This window comes from Brachycentrus maculatus, unplaced genomic scaffold (genome assembly GCF_059751285.1).
Source record: "Brachycentrus maculatus isolate JH-2025_06_01 unplaced genomic scaffold, ASM5975128v1 h1tg000289l, whole genome shotgun sequence".
In the NCBI taxonomy this organism is placed as follows: domain Eukaryota; kingdom Metazoa; phylum Arthropoda; class Insecta; order Trichoptera; family Brachycentridae; genus Brachycentrus; species Brachycentrus maculatus.
Window position 1 is genome coordinate 437,901 of NW_028281040.1, and position 25,781 is coordinate 463,681.

The window sequence follows — 25,781 nt, forward strand, 5'->3', positions numbered from 1 at the left end:
AGTTTCTGCTTAGTAAAAAAGCTTCTTTACATCTCACCAATAGATGTCTCTAGTGAAGTTCTAGTGATTCAAGAACAAGGTTTCTAAATTGGTTCATATATATTGAACTTCCAAGAATTTGAGTATTGTGGTTGTCAATAATGGGTAGAATTGGTAAATGTTACACGTATGTAAAGTGATCACTTAAACCAGCCTATGACGGTCGTCAGCCCCGTAAATGCCCAGACTTCCATATTCTTCTTCATCTTTGATGAGATGTCAAAAAATAATATGTTCTTAATAAAAGTATCTTTTTAGTAAAATTTTATTTATGATGTACATAAATCCCATTCAACTACACCCTCGTCTCCCACAAATAAATGTCTACTCCCTCATGTCTTCATCCCTCTGATTTTAAAACTAATGTTTTCGGAAAAAATTGGAAAATTTTCAAAATGATATTGAAGATATTTGAACAGATGTCAATGATGTGACACAGAATAATATTTTACAAATCTTCTTTTGATATGTTCAATTAACTTTTGATGTGTTTTTACTAAGATACATATTTTTAAAAGATTTATATTATCCACTGATACTTTGTGATGGAATTGCATTTTAATATATTATTAGATTAAAACAAATATTTTTAGCTTTTCTACTTTATTTTTATTTGACCGAGTTTAGTCGTTACCGACATCATCAGACTGGTCGGAGGCTATACAAATTGTTATGTTATATATAAAACAAGGCAGGAGTTGATAAACATGATTTGATATATTTTTTTTGTGGAATTAATTTAATTTGAAATAACTATATATATAATTTGATTTGACTTAAATTCACTCAAATTAAATTAATTTCTCAACAAAATTATATCAAATCATGGTTATCAACTCCTGCCTTGTTTTATGTATAATATAACAATTTATATAGCCTCCCACCAGTCTGATGATGTCGGTAACGACAAAACCCGGTCGCTGGTCAAATAAAAATTAAGTAGAAAAGCTAAAAATATTGGTTATAATCTTATAACATATTTAATGTAGAAATATGAAATAAATTTTCATCAGTTAATATAACTGCTTAATCTGGAACTCAACCCTCATGTTTTAAATCGCATGATATTAATTATCAATAGTTTAATATGATAAATTCATCCAGCTGTCATTTCATTCAAATATCTGATTACATAAAAATAAATCATTAAATTTATTAACTCAAACAAACAATTGGGTTTTGAATAAAGAAATAAAGGCAATTAAAAAGGTATCAATAAAAAATGTGTTTTATTTATAAGATATTAATATATATAAATATATTATATATATTAAACAGAAATAAGTAAAAGTATATTTATTGTAACTGCAGACAGTTGGTAGAATTCCACATTGAATTGTTGGGTAATAAATCCAAAATTAAACAAGGTTTATTGGATTGAATTCTACATTTATTTATGTATATGTTAATATGTGACGCATCTCGTCTTATTAAGACATAATCAAACACTCCAGAGTGTTAGATAATGTCTTAATAAGACGAAACGCGCCACATATTAACATGTACATAAATAAGTGTAGAATTCAATCCAATAAACCTTGTTTAATTTTGGATATATTACTCAACAGTAAGTAAAAGTGAGAAATCTTTTTTTTCATACAGAAATATTTCATCTCTTTTTATTATACGGAAAGGTAACATTATTCAACACAAAAAAAAACTAAATCCTACGAAGCGAGTTAATCTGAAAAATTGCTGAAAGCGAAAATTCCGTAGGGCAGATGTTGCCATCATTATTACTTTTGAACACTGAAAACGGAAGTAAAACAGAATTTTTCGCGGTGCTTATCTTAATAAGATAGGTACTTGGGTCTAATTCATCATCATCTCACGCTTCATATCAGATATCACTTTGTAATATTGGAGGAAATTACCCAGTTACCTCGCGAGACGGGCCGACCGAGTCGTTTATTATATTTCTGTCAGCCATTTATCGCGGCAAGCCTCCCCTCAAAACTCTCTCGTAAATCATCAATTTGATAAAACCTTTGACGCATTGTTGCAGGGCGTAATTTGGTACATTAAATTAGGTAACTTTTTAACCTACTCAACTTTATCTTCGTTTGACAATGCTTTCCCCTTCTTTCGAAATTCACCCAAGAATTAAAATTTTCTCAAGAGGTAACGATCAGCGGTTCTTATTTTTGAAAAAGAAAAATTTAAATTGGAGATATGATGTGCAAAAAAAGGTACGCGGATGACAAAATTGATGAGGCAATAGAGTGTAAGAATCAGATTTAGTGGCATATTATTAAGACAAAAGGACAAGACGAATAAGACAAATACATTAACTATTCGTAAGTATGTGATTGATAAAAGATATTTAATTCATTGTATAAGTATGTTGTATTCATTTAATTTTATCGTATTTCTGGTTGTATGATTTACATTTAATTTTTTTATAATTTAAACTATTTCTAGTATAACGTCTCATGAGATTTGTTAAAGAAAAAAAACTCGGCTTAAGTATGAATGAGCTTTATATCTTTACGTAAAAGTAGTTTCTTAGGGCTGAAGCACATTTCTGAACAGCCTAACCGCTACTCGTGTATTTATTTTAAATCTCACTTTTGAAACGCTGGCGCGACGGAAAATAAATTGTGAAAATAGGCCTATCCCATTCGAAGCCGTCTTTAGAAAGAGTATCCATATACGGCAGCGTGAAAGACCCAAGATTCAGGTTTCTCTTCAAGATAAAACGTATTTCTAGGTCTTCAGAATAGATTCACGTTACACAATCTTTAAAGCGCTTCATTCTACGTATTATGTGTACTTATAAGGACCGAAAATTCCGAAATATGATATTTCAACTGAAAACGTACGATGTGATAAACATTTTGTGTTTTCATTGTCGCTTTGTGTTTTCATGAATTAGAAGAGATACTTTTGTATATTGAAGGGAAAGAGGTAAGGAAAAGAGATAAATTTATGTTTAAAAATAAATACATGACAAAGTTGTTGTATTTATGTATATTGTACCTCGTTTCATTTTAAAAGACACATACTTAATAACGTTTTGAGTGATATCAAATACTTATTCACAAACCTGGGTTTCTCCACTAAAGAGTCATTTATATATTTTTTGACATCTCAATGAAGAAGAATATGAAAGTCTGGGTATTTACATGGCTTACGACTTATCACAGACTGGTGATCATTTTACACAGGTCTATCATTCACCATTCTACGTATGATTGATAACCAAACTACTCATTTTTTTTAGGAATTCATACATACTCGAATATGATTAATCTTATCACGTTCCAATGTTTGAGTTCATAACAGCTATCTTTGATTGGATTAAGAAAGCTTTTATTTAACGTAGACTTTTTTAAAATTTGAATGCATGATCTGAATGCTGTTAATAAAAATAACTGGTCAAAATATAAACTGCATATTAATTGAAAATCAAAATATTAGGCGTTTCCCAGTTTGTAAAATAACACAAGTTCGTAATTAAATAACGTTTATAAAACTTTTCTAACAATGTTATTTTGGTGTCATTATTATAGAAAAAATTCAGATAATGGATATATTTTAATATATTTAATTGAAATATTTGTGTTTTTTATTATTCACAAAAATACTTCGATTTCATTTTATTTATGTAAGCCTAATCAGCTCATTATTAGAGATAGGTATAAAAATTGTGGTAGAGTGGGTTTGAACCGAGAAACTCTGACTCAAGGGTGACACTAACCACGGGACCACACTCCTTTGATTGATACATACAATACAATCAGTATTGTATGTATTGATGTCCCAACAAATATGAAGTAAAACATGAAAACCTGGGTTTTCATCTAGGGATGGATTGAATGGCCATTTTATACACGTGTAGCATTCACCACTATAAAATGATTGACAACCCTTAATGGAAAAACCAAGATTTTTTATGAAGTATATGGACACACTCAAAATTTTGTTAAACATAATAAATTATTGACTGAAAAAAGTAAACAAAGCTAAACAAAATTATATCATTTTGAAAATATCAATGATTGAAAATATCACTCATTGAAAATATTGTAGGTTTCCTTGTTTACTTTTTATTATTAAAGCAGTTCTTTTTTCCTACAATCAAAAGATAAAAGATAAAATGTGTGCGAAATATGCATTGGTGGTGATCTGTTATGAACAATTGTTTTGTTATATTAATGTGAGGCTAATATGATAAATCTTCCTCATATATTAACGCCTCATGTGCGGGAGATATACAGTATTACTCCGGTCTTCATCAGAGAATTCATTTTTGTTCTCAGCATGAGAAAAGATTATCACAACCGTTATTTATTACGGCACAGCGAATAACAATAAGTAAGACAAACGGATTAATACAACACAATTTACTTCGTTCTTTTCTCGCGTTTGTTTCTCCTCAATTGAATTTGTGTTATGCTACCTTCGTCAAATCTAATAAGCGACACGTGTTTGCGTGGTAGCGGAGTGTTAATCTCATAATTGAATACCACCTAACGCGGTTTTCTCGAGATCAAAACCAATATTTTTTCGCTCTCCTCTCGCTCTCCTTTTAACAGCCAACACCGGCGCCATCTGGTGGCAGATAAATGATTAACGATCTGCAAATACCCCACTGTAGGAGATTAAAATACACAACTCTGAATATTGACGCAGCGCCTGTACAATTAACGCGAGAGAAAGACGAGGATTCGGAAATATTAATGGATCATTTTTGACATCTCAACACAGATGAAGAATGGTATGTAAATCTGAGTATTAAAAGAGCTTGCGACTTATCATGGACTGGTTAAGTGATAACTTTATAAACGTTCACAATTTTAGTATGCATATATGTATATCATATTTAAAATATTTTGAGTGTGCCCAAATAATTGTTCACAAATCTGGATTATCTTCATTAAAGAGTTATTTTTTATCTTCACTTTGAAGTCATTATTTTAAAAAAATATTTGGATTAATGTTTAGGAGTCCAAAAATATAAGAAACGTGGTTTTCAATCATGGGTAGAATGGTTAATGTTACACGTGTGTAAAGTGATCACTCAACCAGCCTACCATAGGTCAAGCAGGTAAGCTCTGTAAATATCCAGATTTTTATATTCTTTTTTATATATAGGGTCCGCCAAATAACATTTTTTTTTTGAAAATGGGGCGCAAAACATCGAGTGTAGCTTCGGCTGTGTGGCACGTAGCGCCGTCTTGTTGAAACCAAATGTTGCCAATATCCTCCTCTTTAATTTTTGTGAACAAAAATCCGTTCAACATGGCCCGATAACGATCGCCATTGACTAACGGCCACTCCTTGCTCATTTTCAAAGAAAAATGGCCCAATTATGCCTCTGGACCAAAATCCGCACCAAACAGTGACTCGTTTTGGGTGTACCGGCTTTTCAATGTATGCGTGCGGGTTTTCTGTGCCCCAAATACGACAATTTTGCTTGTTTACATACCCGCCAAGATCAAAATGAGCTTCATCCGAAAAGATGATTTTTTTGGCAAAATCGGCATCTTCTGTAAGTCGAATGTCGCAATATTTCCCAGCGTTGTTCAAGCGTATACACAACCATATTCGCTTAGCGGAAGGATAAAACTAATTATCTGTCAAATCAGACATGAGCTAAGTGTTACCATTCACGAAATAAGCACTAGTTGAAAAAAAAAACTTTAGATGGCGGACCCTATATATTAAGATGTAAAAAATGTAAAAAAAACTCATTAGTGGAGAAACCTTAATTTTTAAACAAGTATTTAGACACACTCCAAATATTGTTAAATAATGTGGTCACATTATAAATTGCAAAAAACACGTAAAAACGTTGTGAACTCACATGTACCTACTGAATTACGAGTTATATTATATGAGATCAATATAATTATCTACGACCCCAAAAATTGAGTAGTGTGATAACCAATTGACGGTTGTGTGTGACAACCATCAATCATGGGTGGAATTAGTGCATGCTATACGCGTGTTAAGTGATCACTTAACCTTGACTTCCAAATTATTCTTCCTCTATGTTTAGATGTCAAAAATATAAATAAAACTCATTTGTGGAGAAACCTTGATTTCTGAAAAAGTATTTAGGCACACTCAAAATGTTCAAACACCAGTATGTGCCTATTAAAATAAAACGAGGTACAACATATAAAATACACCATAAAGTTGATGTATTTAATTTTTGACATCTCATCAAAGATGGAGAAGAATATAGAAGTCTGGGCATTTACGGGGCTGACGACCGTCATAGGCTGGTTTAAGTGATCACTTTACACACATGTAACATTCACCAATTCTACCCATTATTTTCAACCACACTACTCAAATTCTTGGAAGTTCAATATATATGAACCAATTTTAAACATTGTTCTTGAATCACTAGAACTTTACTAGAGACATCTATTGGTGAGATGAAATATTAATAATTATATGAAAAACTCCTTTAATTGGAGATAATCCAGATTTGTGAATAAGTATTTGGACACACTTTAAATGTTGTTGATGTATTTAAGCCATGTAAGTACCTAGATTTCCATATTTTACTACATATATGTATATTAAAATGGAAAAAATGGAAAAATAACTCCTTTATGGAGAAACCCAGATATCTGAACAAGTATTTGGACACACCCAAAATGTGAATATTGATGGATCAACTTAACGAGAGCACATCGGAAAGAAAAATGTTAATTGAGTTATTGTCCGCCTTAAATCTTCAAAGAAATATAAAAAAATTGAGATTTCAAAGGAATTTTGGTGTATTACCTGTCAGTCGTGTTATAGGGAGATCCGGAGAAGGCGCTGAGCTGCGCCAGTTGATCAGCTCCTTTGTAGACTGTTTCCAGGGAAAAAACCACGCCGTGTTCCTGAAAGTATTACTTAGATTAGTAAAGTTTCGCTCGCCAAGGGGGTGAATCGATAAGGCTTAATTGTTTTAACCGGGAAAAAATTAATCGGGATTTGTATAACTGCCGAAAGTATTTCTTTGAAAGCAGAAATTGAATAAATTGAATAGGTTAAAATTCTTGGGCATAGCTTAATTTCAGGTAGGGGATAAATTCTTTTGGCCAAAGTTCGTTTTTGGTGATGAAATATTACCGAAAAAGATTTATTCAGAGCCGCCCTGCCGAGAAAAGAAAATGATTTAGGAAGTTTCCATCAATTGGTTATACAATGTACCTAGTCGAGTAATCTCGCTGAAGGTTAAAAAAAATGTGAAAAAGTTTTTAATTTGTATTACATTGTGATTTTCATATTGAATAGCAAATTTAAAAACTTTGAGGACGATAAAAATGAAACCATTTGCTTTAAAAGCATGTCATATATAGTAACATAATTGTAACTATTTGAATATCTCTAAAATAGTAGTGCCTGATGTATTGTCTTGTATAAATACTCTTATAATGACTTAATTGTTAACAACACAAGGTTCGTCAGGAAGATTAAATTAAAATAATTTACTGTAATTACTACATTTCAAAGGCCTTTGTTTTGAAGTGTTTACATTCACGGGTATTTCCATACTATCGTGTGTATTTAATGATAAATACGAAAGATGTAAATTATTTAATAAAAGCCTATACATTTCACAAAATAACTAAGTTAAAAGCGTTTTCTGGTTACTGTTTGTGAAATATTGTTTGGTTAATGTAAAATTCCTGAAACGAAAGTTTTTAGTACCTCTTAAAGCTCCATCAATTAAAGTCATTAAATCAGCGTTAAAAACCCCCAAACCTTAAATCTTGCAAGTTTCGGCTTTAAATGGACCATCTATTATTAAAATTACAATTTATGGCCTGGAGCTTCTTACCTTATGCTCGTTCGGTATGAACACGCCCCTGAACACGATTTCCGCCCTTCTGACCCTCTCGTTTAAGGGCGTGTTATCCTTGCAGCTCGCCGACAGCCCGAGCCTAATGGCCCCGCAGAAGAGAGAGAGGGAGAACAGGATTGGAAGTAGATTCATATTTGTGTGTCCACTGTGAGAGTATCTCGAGGCAGACCGTCTACTGTTTGTGGGTCTCGATGTGGACAGTCTACCACTTACGCTTCTCGAAGCAGACACTACACCGTTTGCTTGTCTTGTAGTAGACAGTCCATTATTTGCGCGTATCGAAGCGGATGGTCCGCTTTTTGCGTTTCTAGGAGCGGTCGTTCCCCTAATCCATCCACGATTTGCGACCCGTCCGCCACGCTTATCTCTCGAAACAAATCGTCCACTTGTCCTACAGACTTTCAAACACCATTTATTATCCTCGCACATTTTTCCACTTAAGTCCTCCAAACACGGGTTCATTGTTATCATTGAACTTAACTTTTCGTCACTGTTTTAATATTATAACTTACGGCCCGCGCGGCGTCGAACAATTAACTTGAACAAATATTTGCTCTTATTAAACTGTGTTTGAACAATTTGTTCCATTGTTGTAAAACAATTTTCACTGCAGTGTTAGAATACACAATGCTTTCATTTCGCACAATTTAACGTCATGAAATTATTAGTTCGTTTGTTTGACTATCGTTATACTCGTACTCCCCTTCTATTCCTGGAATAAGAAAAAAATAGTAATTAGTTTCATCAAACATTATTATATATATAAATATACATATATATACATATATATATATATATATATAGATATATATATATATATATATATATATATATATATATATATATATATATATATATATATATATATATATATATATATATATATATATATATATATATATATATATATATATATATATACATATGTATATATATATATATATATATATATATATATATATATATATATATATATATATATATATATATTATATAAACATATGTATATAAATATATATATATATATATATTTATATTTGGATTTATTTAAATCTTTCGAAACCTCTTTATTGTTACAGGGAAAATGAAGCTTTAATATTGTATTTGTGCACTGAACTAACATTTTATGTTGAATTTGTTATTTTTAAGGTTAAATATTATTTTTTTAAGTCTATACTATTATGTTCTTTTGAAATAAAGCTCAAAATAATTCCGTGTTATGATGATATTTTATTTTTTAATTGATTCGGCAGTAGTGGTGTGTTTAGACTGCTACTTAGCGATATCCGCTATTACCGATATCACCATGTCAAGATACTAGGATAAGCTTGCTGCTACCAGACACTAGTCTGGTAGACTCTGGCTCATGCTCCCCGTATCTCGTACTATGCGCCACCGCGGTACGCGGTACTCTAAATTATTTAATATCGGAATATCTGTGATACTTCGTATCTCCGCGTATTTCTGAACTCAGTGAGTCCTGAGCCTAGCGATATTTAACACGCCATGACTGACATCGACATGTATATTTGTCTCTTTTGATCATTCATTTCTAATAATCCAATAGACTAAGAAAGAGATAGCTTTACAATATACAATGTAAAACAAATGGCTAGCAATTCATTGATAAGCTAAAATTAGTTTTATATTTTATGACAATGTTATCGTTGGTTATATTCGTTTGAAACAGATTTGTGAGATTTGACTAGTGGCTAGTGGCTAGTATATTGTACGTATTACAGGTCCATACAAGTATCACGATATAATGATCTCTTGACTTAATAGTATTTGTACCTGTGACTGATATACTAGGAACACCTCTATTCGGCAGTCACTTTGTGGCACAATTGCTATCAATTTTTAATTAAAATTTTTATTTAATTTTGAGTAAATACAGCCATAATTCTAATTATTTTTTACCGTCCATGATGGTTGGTTGGTTAGTTTTTTTTTTATTTTACAATTTTTTTGTTGATATAGACTTCAAAAGGTTTTTTTTGTTTTATTTTACCATCAGTTCGAACAATTGTTTTCCCAATGTTAGACGATATCGTGTAATAACTTTGAAAATAAAAAAGATTAGTCGGTTTAAAAAGCACGTAGCGCTCGAGAACGATTTTCGCATGAAAAATCCAGCCATTTCCATTTTCACAGTTCAATAGAGCAGTACAATGCCAATCGCAAACGAGCTAACGTTCATTTGAATATCTTCCTGTAAAACTTTACTACTACATCTAATTGCTGATTGGCTAACTGAAAAAATACAATAGGGGTATTCATATTCCCGTAGTACGAAGGAAAACTCCATCAAACGTAAAAAGCATATATTTAAAATATTTTTTCCATGTAAAAAAGTGAGATTTATCACCACGCGTGGAAATAATGTGATTGAAATATATATAAATAATTATGAAATATATTCATTTATGTTTAAAAAAAAAAACACTGGAGAAAGATCACGCTTATTAACGTAAACGTGACTAATTTTGAGAACTACTGATATTATCTTAAATTTGTTTTTTTTTAATCTGTTTCCAATACTGTTTTTTTTTGCAAATTTTCATATATACTGATTAAGCGTCAAATTTATGGAATTACGTGATGGTTAAATATAAAAATAAATTTATAATTTTATATTATTTAAAAATAGATAAAAAAAACCATGAAAAAGCAAAAGCACTCAACCGACATAACAAATTAGGTTGCTTGATGGGTATATACAAATATACGTACATATGTATGTACGAGTATGTGTGTTTTTATTTTTTTACATTTTTTAAAAATAAATTAAAATTAATTTAATACTTTGTTTGAAATGGAGTGACGACATATATATATATATTTAAATTACTTTTTTAAGGGTAATTTATTTGAATAAAAGTGTATCGAATGTACTTTATTATTGTCATTGTTTTTAAAGGTGTCCTTTTAAATATCTTTAATTATAAAGAAATGTTAAGATAGGTACGGAAATATCATTATACAAACTCGTTAAAGTCGTACAATTCTCTCCCTATATTTTGTATAATATTAAATATGTCTCTTTAAGTATGGACCACATTCAATGAAGTTTTACTCGGATAGCTTAGTTAGGGATTTCCTGAACCAACAGAGCTTGAATGAAGCCTTATTGAGAAAATCTCGGAAAATCTTTCATTCATAATGTACCTACTATGAAATTGAAGATATAAGGGTTTTCTTAATTATGATATTTTACCCCGCATTTCTTAAATATTTTATCTTTTAGGAGTATATCAAAATTTCAAAAAAGGACGGAAAAGTTGGCTTTAGAATAAGATAAATGGTTGGGTATTGGTGATAAACAGGAAGATGATTTATTATATTTAGGAAGTATATGTCAATAAGAGATTAATAAAGATATTTAAAAAAAATGAAGCTGGAAAAACAGTAAATGGTTCACTAAAATCAGATAGAGCAAATAAAAGCATAACAGTGGCAGTCTCATGGCACGAACCTTAATGCATGGATGTGAAGCATGGAGTTAGCAAAAAATGATGATATAGACTGAATGCAGTTGAAATGCAATCTGCAGTATTCTCAAAAAACGTGGTTTGATATTATTTCAAATAATTGAAATTGGTCAGGTCAAAAGTCGGAATTATTGGCAAGTATGTATGAGGAGATGCAGAAATATGGAAGAGGCAAAGAATGTTTACAAAAACAGTGTGGTATGGCGTTCTATTCTCTCTGCCTGCCACTGACAAAGATGTGTGATGGTTAGTTAGTTAGTTAATTACATAGATGGCTTCCATTTACAACATTTTGAGTGTGTGCAAATAGTTGTTCACAAAATCTGGATTATCTCCAATTACAGGAGTTATTTTCGTATTATTTTTTGACATCTCATGTCATAAGCTGGTTTAAGTGATCACTTTGATCACTTTACACACGTGTAATATTCACCAATTCTACCCATTTTTGAATCACTAGAACTTCACTAGAGACATCTATTGGTTTCTAAGAACAAGGTTTCTAAATTGATTCATATATATAGAACTTCCAAGAATTTGAGTAGTGTGGTTGTCAATAATGGGTAGAATTGGTGAATGTTACACGTGTGTAAAGTGATCACTTAAACCAGCCTATGACGGTTGTCAGCCCCGTAAATGCCCAGACTTCTTCTTCATCTTTGATGAGATGTCAAAAAATAAGATGGCTTCCATTACGTAAAATCATTCCCTCTCATTCTACTACTTGAAGTATTATTTACATAGGTACTCGTATGTATGTTACAAATAAAATATTAAAAAAACATTATTTTTCAGGAAGCTCGCTCGTTCTGAACTCTGTATCCTTGGGTTTATTCGTGTCTAAGGGACATTTACGTTCGAGTGTGTCGATGGACCAACAATAGCAGAGCGTCGTATAAAAAGGGTCTAAAAGGTCGTATTACCTTAGAATCGACAGAATATTTGCTTAAGACTAACTCAAAATGTGACCGAGGTGCTTTTAAACCACTTTTATACTTGAAAGGAGTGTAAATATAGTGTTTTAATATTGATAATATTTTCCCTAAGGTTTTCATTTTTTAACTGCCGGTACGGGTATTTTATGCGAGAAAATATATAAAGACTATCTTGTATGGAATATATAAACTCTGCCAATTTTATAACTATGAAGCAATATCTTCCAACCAACCAAAATGCTTTGAAATTATAAATAATTTTCTGTGTATATCATGCACGTATTAATAATATTTGAAATGTAGACCATCAATTCGTTGTCAACAAAAATTTTGTACAATAACAATAGTTTTCCTTTATTATTATAAACTATCATTTTATTTTTATGGCTTAAGGCTGAGATCTAAAATGATTGAATTCAGAACCCAACGAGCCACGCTAGGAGTCGGACGTGTTTTCGCACACAACTTCTTTTAGAGTGTATATTGGAATTTGACTTCTTTTAAGAAATATGGTGAATGTTACACGTGTGTAAAGTGATCACTTAAACCAGCCTATGACGGTCGTCAGCCCCGTAAATGCCCAGACTTCCATATTCTTCATCATCTTTAATGACATGTCAAAAAAAATATATGAAAATAACTCCTGTAATTGGAGATAATCCAGATTTTGTGAACAAGTATTTGGACACACTCAAAATGTTGTATATGATAACGTCATCTGTTACTTGAGGTAAAAAAATTAATGTTGCTATTTATCATAAAACATTAAATTCAGACTGCTGTATAATTTCATTTTCTTTATAATTCTTAGTTAACTGTTATGAATACAAGGATACGTATCACATATTTATTATTTTTTGTTATGGTTAATTATGGAATAAATGTTATAATTTGCTATGTAGTCCCTTGTGATGTCATACAAACACATATACAATATAATATTGCAATATTTATAGACACCCACAAACACAGATCGACAGGGACAAATTGCTTTTGGTAAATATGCAAATTAAACAAAACCACCGGCAATTCCACCGGGTATTAAAACAGCATGACAAACATTCATGTATATTGTATTTGAGTACGTTGTTTAATTTACAGGTTAACAAAATTTATCGTCAAATATTCCCTGAAAAAAATGTGATTAAAACTTATATAATGTATGTATTTTTAATACAAAAAAGTACCGATTATATGTAAAAGTAATCACATCATCAGCCCATGACAATTCATAAGCTCTGTACATACCCAGAATTTTAAACAGTTTTATAAGATATCAAAAATGTATAAATACCTCCTAAATGGATAAAACCCAGATTTATGAACAAGTTTTTACACATTATTTTTGACATCTCATCAAAGATGAAAAAGAAGAAGAATATGGAAGTTTTTGATGAGATGCCAAAAATAATATGAAAATAACTCCTGTAATTGGAGATAATCCAGATATTGTGAAAAAGTATTTGGACACACTCAAAATGTTGTAAGTTTTTACACACTCAAAATGGTGTGAATTCATTGCGTTTTTGGTAAATTGATAAAAGAGAGTAAAATCATTGTTACCGGAAAACTGGTATATTGAAAAACAGTATACTGGTATATTTTCTTATTTATTTTTAAAAAAATATACAAGTCTGTATAAATACCAATGTATTGTATAATCATTGTTGTACGGTGAAGACCCTAAGGGTATAAATAAAGAAAGCTCAATAAAGAAAATAAGTTCTGCTAATAAAAACTGAGCTTTTTAGAGCGCGCGTCTTCAGAATATAAATTATTTGAAATCTCCTTACGGTAAAGGCAAAACATTTATCTGTCTACTCAATATTCGATTTCTTTATTGGCTCCGTTATAACAAATTTATTCTGAGAAAATGAAATTATGTCACAAAACTGTGTTTGCTCCAGCTGAATGGAAACGCAGATTATTTGATTTATTATATGTCATTGTCTTATTAAATATTAATCTCATCTTATTGAATGTCACTTAGTCACTTCTTACCGATTATAAAAGAGACTAGACTAGAGATAAGACATAAAAATATAACTCAGAAATATTTGGATCGAACTATATTGGCAAGATGATTATTTCAATGTGTAGATTTATTTTATTTTAAATGTTCGCGAATAGTACAGCTTTACATTTAAAACAGTAAATTATAAAAAAATAGTTACATCAACAATAATAAACATAACATTACATTAACAAAAAAAGTATCATTTATAAAAATATAGCCAACTAAAAAATTCCACATTTATGTTATAATAACTATTAAAAACATTTAGAGATAAAAAAATATTAAAATAAGAGTGGAAGTTGAAGTTAAAAGCATTCGCCTAACAACGTACTTAGAACTTTGAAAAAAACTACAAAAAATCCATAAAGAATGAAATAAATCTTGCATTTAATAATATATACTCCTAGTATATATTACTCAAAAGCTCACAGAAATAGTGTGAAATCGAAGTATTTTTGTTGTTAATAAAAATTCAAATATATCTCTTTTATTTAAGAAAATATCAGGAATTTTCAAAAGTGTAAAACGATTTAAAATTGTATGATAAAACACATGTTTGTATTCACAGAACAATGAAATTCGTCTTGAATTTAAATAGACTGACTACGCGTGCGCAACAAGCCATCTAAAATCTATTGAAGTGAAAGACACTCGAGAAAAGCTCAACAAACATTATTCATACCTCGTACTATACCTTAAAAGCAAGCACTTGAGTTAATCTTCGTATTTCCATGCCCTACTTAGGATATTTATGTAGAACATACCATTAAATTACTAAGTTTGGTTAGAAAGACGGATATAAAGAGATTCGCTAATTCTGAATTCGCCGAGTCTGGTTGTGTCTCACTAGGAAGTGTTGTATGCTTACAAAACCATTTAATTTAATATTTAAAATATTCCTTTTATTAATAAATTGTAAAGATGTATGATGATATAGTTATTTTTAAAAAAAAGTTTATTTATATAACATAAGTTTATATTTTCACATGTAAATGAGAAACGTCCGCCTCCGTAGTATAATGGCCGTTCTGGAGGTCCCGGGTTCGATATCCAGGGCGGTCAAATAAATATAAGCGATTTTTTCACTGTAATATTTATTCCATATTACCCTGGACTGGTACCTAAAGCGGAGAGCTGATCACCTTTCCTTCATGTGTTAAGAATCAAGAAAACACTGGTTTGTATGATCTAGTGCCCTATGCATAAAGTGACCATACGTCCCGTTTTGAACGGGACCGTCCCGTTTTTAGATAGCCTGTCCCGTTGTCCCCAAGTAAAATTTCGGGACGTCGAAATGTCCCGTTTTCAAAAAAAGAGCAACACACGTTAACAATAAAAAAAAATTGCAAAAAAATCGATGATAGTTTGTAGTATAACCGTTTCATTTTTTTCAACTTTGCTGAAGAAATCCTAGCTTGATTTCGGTGCATACGGCTACAACAGGTGGCTGGTGAGTCATGTGCAAAGACTAACTAATTATATATTTTTTTAATTACCTAACGTCCAAGTGACTCCAAAATCTAGCTACAGCTTATGCAACACCGTTTATCATGTCCCTACTAAGGCTTCAACTTTATAAGTTTCATAGCCTATGCCTACTTGTGAGTGGATTTACTCTTTATGCTTAAAGTTACTATAATTTCATGTAATTCATGAGTGAAAATTCTAGGCTAAAACACTCGCACTAATAAAGACCGCCGACTCTTTATATAAACAATAAAACAACAAAGAAACATTCATATTTTTATGAATTATTCCTCTTTTTTTCTATATCAACATTCCTTTTCTTTTTATCAATACATAAAAACTATGAAAAAATATGATTCTTTTTAAATAAACACACTATTACATAAAAATTGGTATATGTCCCGTTTTGGTGGCAAAAATAAATGGTCAGTTTACCTATGCACCATTGGGGTGCAGATAAAAGTTTGAATGAAAAATGAAAAATGAAAAATGAGAAAACTTATAGTTCTCCAAACTAGCCTTGCCAAAAAGCGCAAACCATTGCATTACGAAAGCGAGCTATATAAATGATTGATGATTGACGTTTTTTTTTTAATTAATTGAAATTAATTGGAGCTGGCTAAATTTGATATTCCTACCTATTGAATATATCCCAAATGTACTAAATAAACAAATAAATACCTTTATCGATTTTCATTAAGTTAAATAAATCAATCAATTACAATAGTAAAAAACATTAAATTTAAATTTCATCAGAGATCGATTCTAATTTCTGAAAACTGTATTTCGTTATTTAAATTTATTTAATTATTTATAGTGGCCTACAATTAGAACTGCCCAAAAAATCAATTTATATTTGAATATTAAAACTTAACAAAATGCAGTGAAATTATAACTTACGTCTGAAATGCCAAACGTTTATTTTGTTGATAATATTGTATCGAGGACGCGCGAGAGCGCTTTGTTGCAAGTTGACAGAGGCACTAAAAATTTCAATGGCCTTTGAAAGTTTTCCTTTGAAATCGATGGATGTTTTGGCTTTTTGCGGCTCGATGCGGTCCGACCACAACCGTTATCGGCACACAGAGTAACCAGATGTTGCACTAACATTGAACATTAGCCCGTGGTCACACCGCACCGCCCCCTGGCCCATTACAAACATCTGCATTCAACCACTTCACGCGTTTGAACAAAGTATTGCACATATACATGTTTGAATGTATGTATGTATGCATGTGCATACATACATACATTCAAACACGTATAAAAATAAAAATAAGTTTTTGAAGAGCGTATTTTGCACTAAAATCAGTTAGAACAAATAAAAACCTATCACCGAAAGCTTAACTGGCAGTACACAACGGAGTCCTGGTTCCAACTGTAATGTATGGAAGTAATGCATAGAGTTGGCAAAATAAAATTGAAATTAGTTCTTTAATGTTTTTCGCAGATACTTTGTGGCACATTTTATAAGCTTTATAAAATAAAACAGCTTTGTTTTAACCACTTTTTATTGGTATACTTTTTCCAAACGGTTTCAACAAGAACCTTTTCATCATCATAAACCCCGATGATGACAAGGTTCTTCTTGAAACCGATTGGAAAAAGTGTACCAATAAAAAGTGGTTAAAGCAAAGTTGTTTTATTTTTTTAAGTTTAAATTGAAATAAGACTGAATGCAGTCGAAATGCGATTCATCAGCCGGTAAATAATATATATTATAGAAGTATGATAGATGTTCGAATGGTGAAATAAGTAAAGAATGCAAGGCTGAGAAAAGCGTTGTTGATAAAATTAAGAAAGGTATATTGAGATGCTTCGGACATATGGAACGAACTAGTGAGGAAAGAACGGTAAAACAAATGTATGAAGCGAATGTAGTGTAAAAAAAAAGTGCAGAAGAAGACCAAGAAGTACTTGACATAAACAGGTATGTCAACTACTTGAAAGTGATAAGGTCAGGAGTCTAAATAATTGCAGTATATACGAGGAGGTGTATGAACGTGGAAGAGGCGAAGAATGTTTGCAAATACAGAGGCGAAGAATGCTGTGGCGTTCTATGATTTTTTACTCATTTAGATAACCATACTTTGTGTATCTTTTTAAAGAAAAACTTATTTATTCGATACGAAAACGATTTTTTAAACACAAAAGTCAAAAATAACGTCAAAAGTTATTTATTTATTTATTTTCGGCATTACTGCTTTTTACAAAAATTATAAGAATATTACATAGAAAATAATAATAAATGATTTATAATTACAAAGTTAAAATAATGAAAAAAGAAAAGATAAATTTAAGTAATAAAAAATGCAAAACATGGTGAAAAAAAGGTTAAAATAAAAATATATACATAATCTGGGTTTAATGAAAATAAAGTTGCGATTTATCGTAAATTGAGCCTTAATACCGTAACTCCATCGTTATGTTTTCCTTGTATGTATTAATTATTAATGTATATTTTAGATTTCTAAGTTCCCGAAAACTTTTGTATGTAATCAAATGGACAAAGCATCCTAAGCTCATTGAAGCTAAGCTCGTTGAATGTGAATTCAATACATGTACGTTCAATAGGTACAGTACAATGTAGTAAATCTCTATATGAAGGAATATACCTATATACCCGTAATACGTAAGTGTGATGATTCCGAGGTAACGGTTATAGCTAACAGAGATTGTTTTGTTACCGGGGCTAAAATAATACTGATTATTATTTCAGATGGTGCCTGAAGCAAGTTTTATCGTTCAATATAGGGTGTAAAATCAAACCTTAGTCTTAGTGCGAAAGCCCAGAATCTATTATATATAATAATAATAAAGATAAACTCATTCATTATTCAATAGACGAATACGATTATTTTAATCTAATCGGTTATTACACAAACAATTGCGAAGATTGTGATTTATTCATCTTTGCATGTGTGTAAAACATTTAGATTTTGACATCTTAACACAGATGCAGAGGAATATGAAAGCCTGGGTATTTACAGGACTTACGACCCATTATAAGCTGATTAAAGTGATCACTGTATAGACGTGAATGTTTCACGTGTATAAAGTAGTTTGAAGCAGTATCTATGATTTAAACTACTTTATACACGTGATAAACATGACTAGTTTCGATAACTTCTGGTGTTCTCATGAACAAATCAAATTACAGCTGAAAAGAAGATATGTAGATTTATACTAGTGTTTATTTTATTTATTGTTTCTGCATTTACTTTGTGGTTAAATATGTTGAAATGATTAAAGAATACTCTTGTTTTTTTGCCACTTGAGTTTATTTGACGACTAGTTTCGGAAGCTTAGCGTTCATCTGCATTAGACATTAAAGACATCTTCATTTGGTTTACATTAGATGTAAGCATAGCTTCCGAATCTAGTAGTTAAATAAACTCAAGTGGTAAAAAAAACAAGTGTTCTCATTGATAATTAGTCGTGTCTACATTATTTAACTCCAAAGTGGTCTTATACAAGTGCTTTATTTTAATGCGAGTGTTTAAATCGTCATATTATAACACACAGTTAATACCAAATCAATAAATTCATTTATCAAAGTAAAAAATACTTAAAAAACTGAATTTTCGTGATTAGTTAAGTATTGATATTGGTACGTTACGATGTTCAAAGCATTGATGGGCGATTAAATTTAGACCGATTAAATAATCGTTTTTATTTTCATTTAACGTTCATCACGGTAATTTCATTACACATTTGGTTGCGTAGGGTGTATTCCAGCTCATGATATATTTGAGGATTTGTCATAAAAAATAAGCTGAAATGAAATATACGAGTATAACCAAAAAAAGCAACGGATACCATCCTAACCGGGTAACTGAAAAGTAAAAACTTAAGATACATTTAATATAAAAATAAAAGAACGTGGGCGAAATAAAATAAAGTAAAGGAAAACTGGAAGTTTATTCACATTCAATGCTGTGGGCGGTAATACCATTTATATATCTTCCCTAGTGTGTGAATAAATGAATTTTTCCTCCCATCGAAAATAAATTTACGATTGTCATTTCCAAATACAATAAACATTGTTTAGTTCCTTTACTTTTTCAAATGTACAATAACTTAATAATATTCCATTTTTATATTCAAAAAATATATATTCTGGTCTCAAAGTAATATATGTCTTTTTTAAGAAAATGTGCGTATTTTAAAAATATTACTGAAACATTTATAATTCCAATTGAAGAAAAGGTAAGGGATTATTGCATGAATAAAACTTTTTTTTATTAAAATTAAATACTTGAATATACCACTTTATCGAGTTTTATTTTTATTTACGACTAGTTTCGAAAACGACAGTTGTTTTCGTCTTCTGGTACAATTAATTCAGGTTTTAATTTGTACCAGAAGATGAAAACAACTGTCGTTTTCGAAACTAGTCGTAAATAAAAATCAAACTCAATAGAGTGGTATATTCAAGTGTTTAATTTTAATAAAATAATCATGTCATTCCACAAAGTTAATGCCGAATCAATAAATAATAGAATAAAACTTGTTGATTTTGTATTAATTTTATGGAAAAACGTCGTGATTTACTTTTTCGATACATTGAATTTTTACATCGAGTTAAATTAAATTGTGCATAATCTTTTAAACAATGGATGCTTTAGTCTTCATTATAAATAAAACATTCTTTATGTATGGACATAATAAGAGTAGGTACTGTCGATTTTTTTTTCATTTACAAAATTTTACGTATCGTCTAAGTTTAAGTATTTTTAAATATTTTATTCACATGTTAACGAGTTTTATTGATTATAAAGGAATCGATGTTAATGTGCTCTTCAGGTAGTATTGTATTTCTCAAAAATATATTGGTATAAATTGTAAAAACATTTTTTTATTGTACAACGATTGTAGTTTGTTCAAAACGGTTTAATACAACATTTGACCCGTAAGATTTTGGTTTTCACAGAAAAATATAAGTACGCCGTATCCCATAAACTTATCCATTATTTAAAAATACCTTTGTTGATCCTTTGAAATTGCTGCTTACTTTTTACTTTTGTTATTATTCCCACAGCAACTTTCTTTGTAATACAATTTTTAAGGCAATATCGTTTTGTAGGTAGATTCACAAACTACCACAACAAAACTTAAATTTTTGCTGCCCATGCAATTTGCAATACATTATATTATATACAGATAAAACATGATACAAAATTATATGTGTATACATATATATAACATATACGCAAACTATTTTCCTTTTTGAATAACATTTTCTGTGGAGTTAGAAAGCTATCATTATTTGTACAGAATTATTATTATTTTATAAAATTATTTGATAATTTTAATACTTTTTTTCCAAAAATACCATTAAAATGAAAATTTTTAATACCCAATTCTGCTTTCAAATATCCCGGGTGTGTTTTAATAAAATTGGAAAAAAAATATTGATTAATTATAATACCGCTACAATAAAGCAGCCTTTATAAATGGTTTTAAGATTTTTATTCAAGCGCTACTCGGGAGGCTAAATAAAAGTAACTTTTATAAAACCGAAAACATTGTGCACTTTATTTCAACTGGAAAAACTGTAAACTGCTCATATTTTTAATTGAATGAATCTTCCAACAAGTCATGGACAGTCAAGAAAATTTAGAAATACATTTAAAAAATCTGATATAATATACTCGTATGACATTAATAATTCCGTTTATTAATAATATGCTTCTTCAAAATACGTCACTATTATTAGCTTTGTTTATTTTTACAAAACTCCCGTTTTGTAACCCCCCCCCCCCCCTCTACCCTATCAACCTCTCTCTCTCTCTCTCTCTCTCTCTCTCTCTCTCTCTCTCTATATATATATATATATGTATATATATTTATATATATATATATATATATATATATATATATATATATATATATATATATATATATATATATATATATATATATATATATATATATATATATATATATATATATATATATATATATATATATATATATATATATATATATATATATATATATATATATATATATATATATATATATATTTATATATATATATATATATATATATATATATATATATATATATATATATATATATATATATATATATATATATATATATATATATATATATATATATATATATATATATATATATATATATATATATATATATATATATATATATATATATATATATATATATATATATATATATATATACACGTGTAGATGAAAACATCTGTTAGTTTTCGAAACTAATCAATTTTATCGATAATGCTTGTCTCAGCTTTGCATTCCTTCCTTATTTCACTATTCGAACATACATCGTTTTGTCGCACATTCAAATACGAAATTCTTATATTGATTAAAATAACCCACGACCTAAAAATAAATTAGGATTTAAGCTCAGTTTCATGTTTTAGATAGAGCGTTTTAAATCCGACGAATTGTGGCTATCTATATTAACTATGCATAATATTCTAAAACCGCTGATATGATGATCGGCAAACAGCGGATCCCGACCTAAATGGATAGCGTTAACCTTAATGGACCCAATCTATCCTTACTCTGCTCATGTACGTACAAACTCTTTCCTCGTATCCTCTGAAAATTGCTTAAAAAAAATGAAATGATGGTTCAGTTTTCATACAAGTAGCCCGTGTAAAAGTGTAGATGTGTACTGTGGCCTATAAATAGTATGTTATCATATTATTTTTTGACATCTTATCAAAGATGGAGAAGAATATGGAAGTCTGATAAGTGGTTCAAGAACAATGTTCCTCAATTGGATCAAATATATAGAACTTCCAAGAATTTGGTTGTCAATAATGGATAGAATTGGTGAATGTTACACGTGTGTAAAGTGGTCACTGAAACCAGCCTATTACGGTCGTCAGCCCCGTAAATGCCCAGACTTCCATATTTTTCTTCATCTTTGATGTGATGTCAAAAAATAATATGAAAACTAACTCCCATAATTAAAGATAATCCAGATTTGTGAACAAGTATTTGGACACGCTCAAAATGTTGTAAAAGTATGTAATCAATTAGTTGAGTAACTCAGTAATATATGTATCCTCAAAACTACGATTCGTATCTTTTATTAGTACTCATAACATTTTGAGTGTGTTCAAATAGTTGTTCACAAATCTGGATTATCTCCAAATATAGGAGTTAATTTTCATATTATTTTTTGGAATCACATCAAAGATGAAGAAAAATATGGAGCTTTTTTGTAAGTAGAATTTATTTTGACAATTTTGACATCACAACATATAATAGGGCTATTCCAAATTCTTCATCATTGTTGTAATGTAACATTATTACAATTTGTCATATTAAGATTCATATGTATAATATAACAATATGTAAGTTTTAACATAATTCACGGTATAAACAATGCTTTATTACACAGTTTTTTCATTTTTATTATCGAACGGTTTACCTCACCAACCAAGGAAACTTCCCGGATTTTGTACATTAAAAGCATGGATTACATTGTTATAATTAGTTGTGCGCCTCCGTAGTGTAATGGTCAGCACGCTCGGCTACCGTTCTGAAGGTCCTGAGTTTGATTCCCAAGGGCGGGGTAAAATAAATACAAGTGATTTTTTTCAATATTACCCTGGACTGGTACCTGAAGCGGACAGCTGATCACCTTTCCTTCATGCGTAAAACGATCAAAATAACAGTGAGTTTATATGACGCAGTGCCCTATGCACCATTGATAACATTGATACTTCTCCTGTTTACACTGACTAAAAATCAGCCTATGGGCGTTTGTCCAATACACGGAATTTTACCGTCCGGCACGCATTTTTGCGTTTTAAAACGATGATTGGCTTGGATTGTCTTGTGTCCATCTTTCTTCGGATCGGAGCTCTTGATCGGTGCGTCGACATGTTAAGCTGTCGTAGTCGCTTTCATTTTTCAAAACCGGATTGCCGGACGGTGAAATTCCGGGTAGTGGACAAGCGCCCTGTGACAAGTCGTAAGCCTTGTAAATACCCGGATTCCGTGTCTTATTTAATCTTAGTAAGGATTTCATTTGTTTCATTTTATTTAAATGTTTTATTTTATTTAAATGTTTTAAATAGGGTATGATATTTTTGGGTTTTATTTTATTTCCTATGTGGATTGGATACGGTTTTTTACAGTCCAATTTTCAAGATGGAATTTGATAGCAAGTCACAACTAACGCAATAATTGGTCGGGGTGCTTCCAAAGGCAAGTTTTTTCCCTTTGTATTTTATTAAAGTGGTGGCGAGGGAAATTGCTGAACTTTTGCTTATCCGCATTTTCACATGTAAATAGTCCTTCATAATTCAGGCACGCCGAATCTGTTCGTATCTTATTTTTCCTTGAAAAAAAATCATAATTATTTTTAAGTCTCAGGAATAACACATTTCATATGAATATTAGATACTATTTTAAAAAAAAAAACTTTAGCAAAGATATTTAAAGAATTTGCATAAAAATCTTCCTCGAGTTTCATTTACTGTGTATTAGCTGATTCCAAACGAATTATTCTTAATATTCTAATCCTTATCCGCACCTAATGGTGCATAGGGCACTACAACGTATTAACGTAGTGTTATTTTCATCTATATTTACATTAAGGGAAGTTGATCACTCTTGCACTTTATAGACCAGTCCAGGGTAATATAAAATAAATACAACAGTATAAAATCACTTATATTTATCTTCACCCCCTCCCCCTGAAAATCGAACCCGGAATCTTCAGCACGATAGCTAAATATGCTTATCTTACAACGTTGAGGCGGATTAATATACTCGTACAAATATTTTAAGTCTTTTCTTTAGAAACATCATTCCTCTTTATATAAAAGAAGATAGAAATCTGAGCATCTATCATAGAAATCTGGCTTATGATTTGGCATTTGTATGATTTAAGCGATCACTTTACACATTTGCATAACGTTCACCGTTCTGCCCATTATTGAACATCCAAATTGCATTAATTGTTCGTAGGGTGGATAATCCAGTGTCTGATAAATAAATATACATATATATTTATATGTATATTTATATATATATATATATATATATATATATATATATATATATATATATATATATATATATATATATATATATATATATATATATATATATATATATATATATATATATATATATATATATATATATATATATATATATATATATATATATATATATATATATATATATATATATATATATATATATATATATATATATACAATATATGTACATATATATATATTTTATTTTTATATGTTTATATGTATTTATATCTAGTTTATTTCACATTAACTCATATGAACGTGGAAAAATTCATGTGGAAAAAACTTCAAAGTTGTTATTTTATTCTTTAAAATGCAGTTCTAGCAAAAAATATAAGCAGAAAATTTAAATCTTATAAATAATATTGATATTGTCAATGATTAAACCCTTAGTTTTGTTGCTACAGCTCGTAAACAGTCTGTCGATTCGCATTTTCGTGTTTCTAAATGGTCCTTCATTAATAATTCGGCCCGTCCATTAAAGTTAAAAGCCTCATTTTCCTTATGCAAATGGCCGCTGACAGGGTGCCCAGCCGCCATTTGCTTTTTTGCTTCTAATACTTTTAATCCTTTGGGTTCCGCGAACTATTCTACCGTTACTAGTTTGTTTAAGCAAGTCGACCGCAGCGGTAAGAATAATGTTCAACTATTTTCTAATACCTTATCTTCCATCTTCGTAGTTTGGTCAAGAAATTCTTGGAGAGTTACCTACTTTATACCAACTTTTTTGTAGTATAAACCTAATTTAGCATGTGGTGTTTTATTTCCCGTCCTGTACAGTCTCTTAAAAAGCTCCATTTCCTTGTATTCCAAAGTTTTACCTCAAAATAATACTTAAATATTTACTCACCTTTGTAATAATTAATACCTACATTTCGATAAAAAAAAACTATTCGCATGTTCTAGAATTTTTTATAGGCATTTCACAATATTGCTGAAATGACGTGAGTCGTTTGTGAA

The 25,781-nt window shown here is 30.1% G+C and overlaps 1 protein-coding gene across 1 annotated transcript in view; it reads right to left on the reverse strand.

Moving 5' to 3' along the window:
- Positions 1-8,564, reverse strand: part of LOC148305053 (uncharacterized) — a 45,695-nt gene extending 37,131 nt beyond the window's left edge. Inside the window, exons 1-2 of the mRNA XM_088267307.1 lie at positions 7,829-8,564; positions 6,784-6,884 (exon numbers count right to left, since the gene is read on the reverse strand). Coding sequence (XP_088123433.1) covers positions 6,784-6,884; positions 7,829-8,323 — 596 coding nt within the window. The 5' untranslated portion in view covers positions 8,324-8,564. The remainder of the gene's footprint in view (positions 1-6,783; positions 6,885-7,828) is intronic.
- Positions 8,565-25,781: the final 17,217 nt, after the last annotated feature.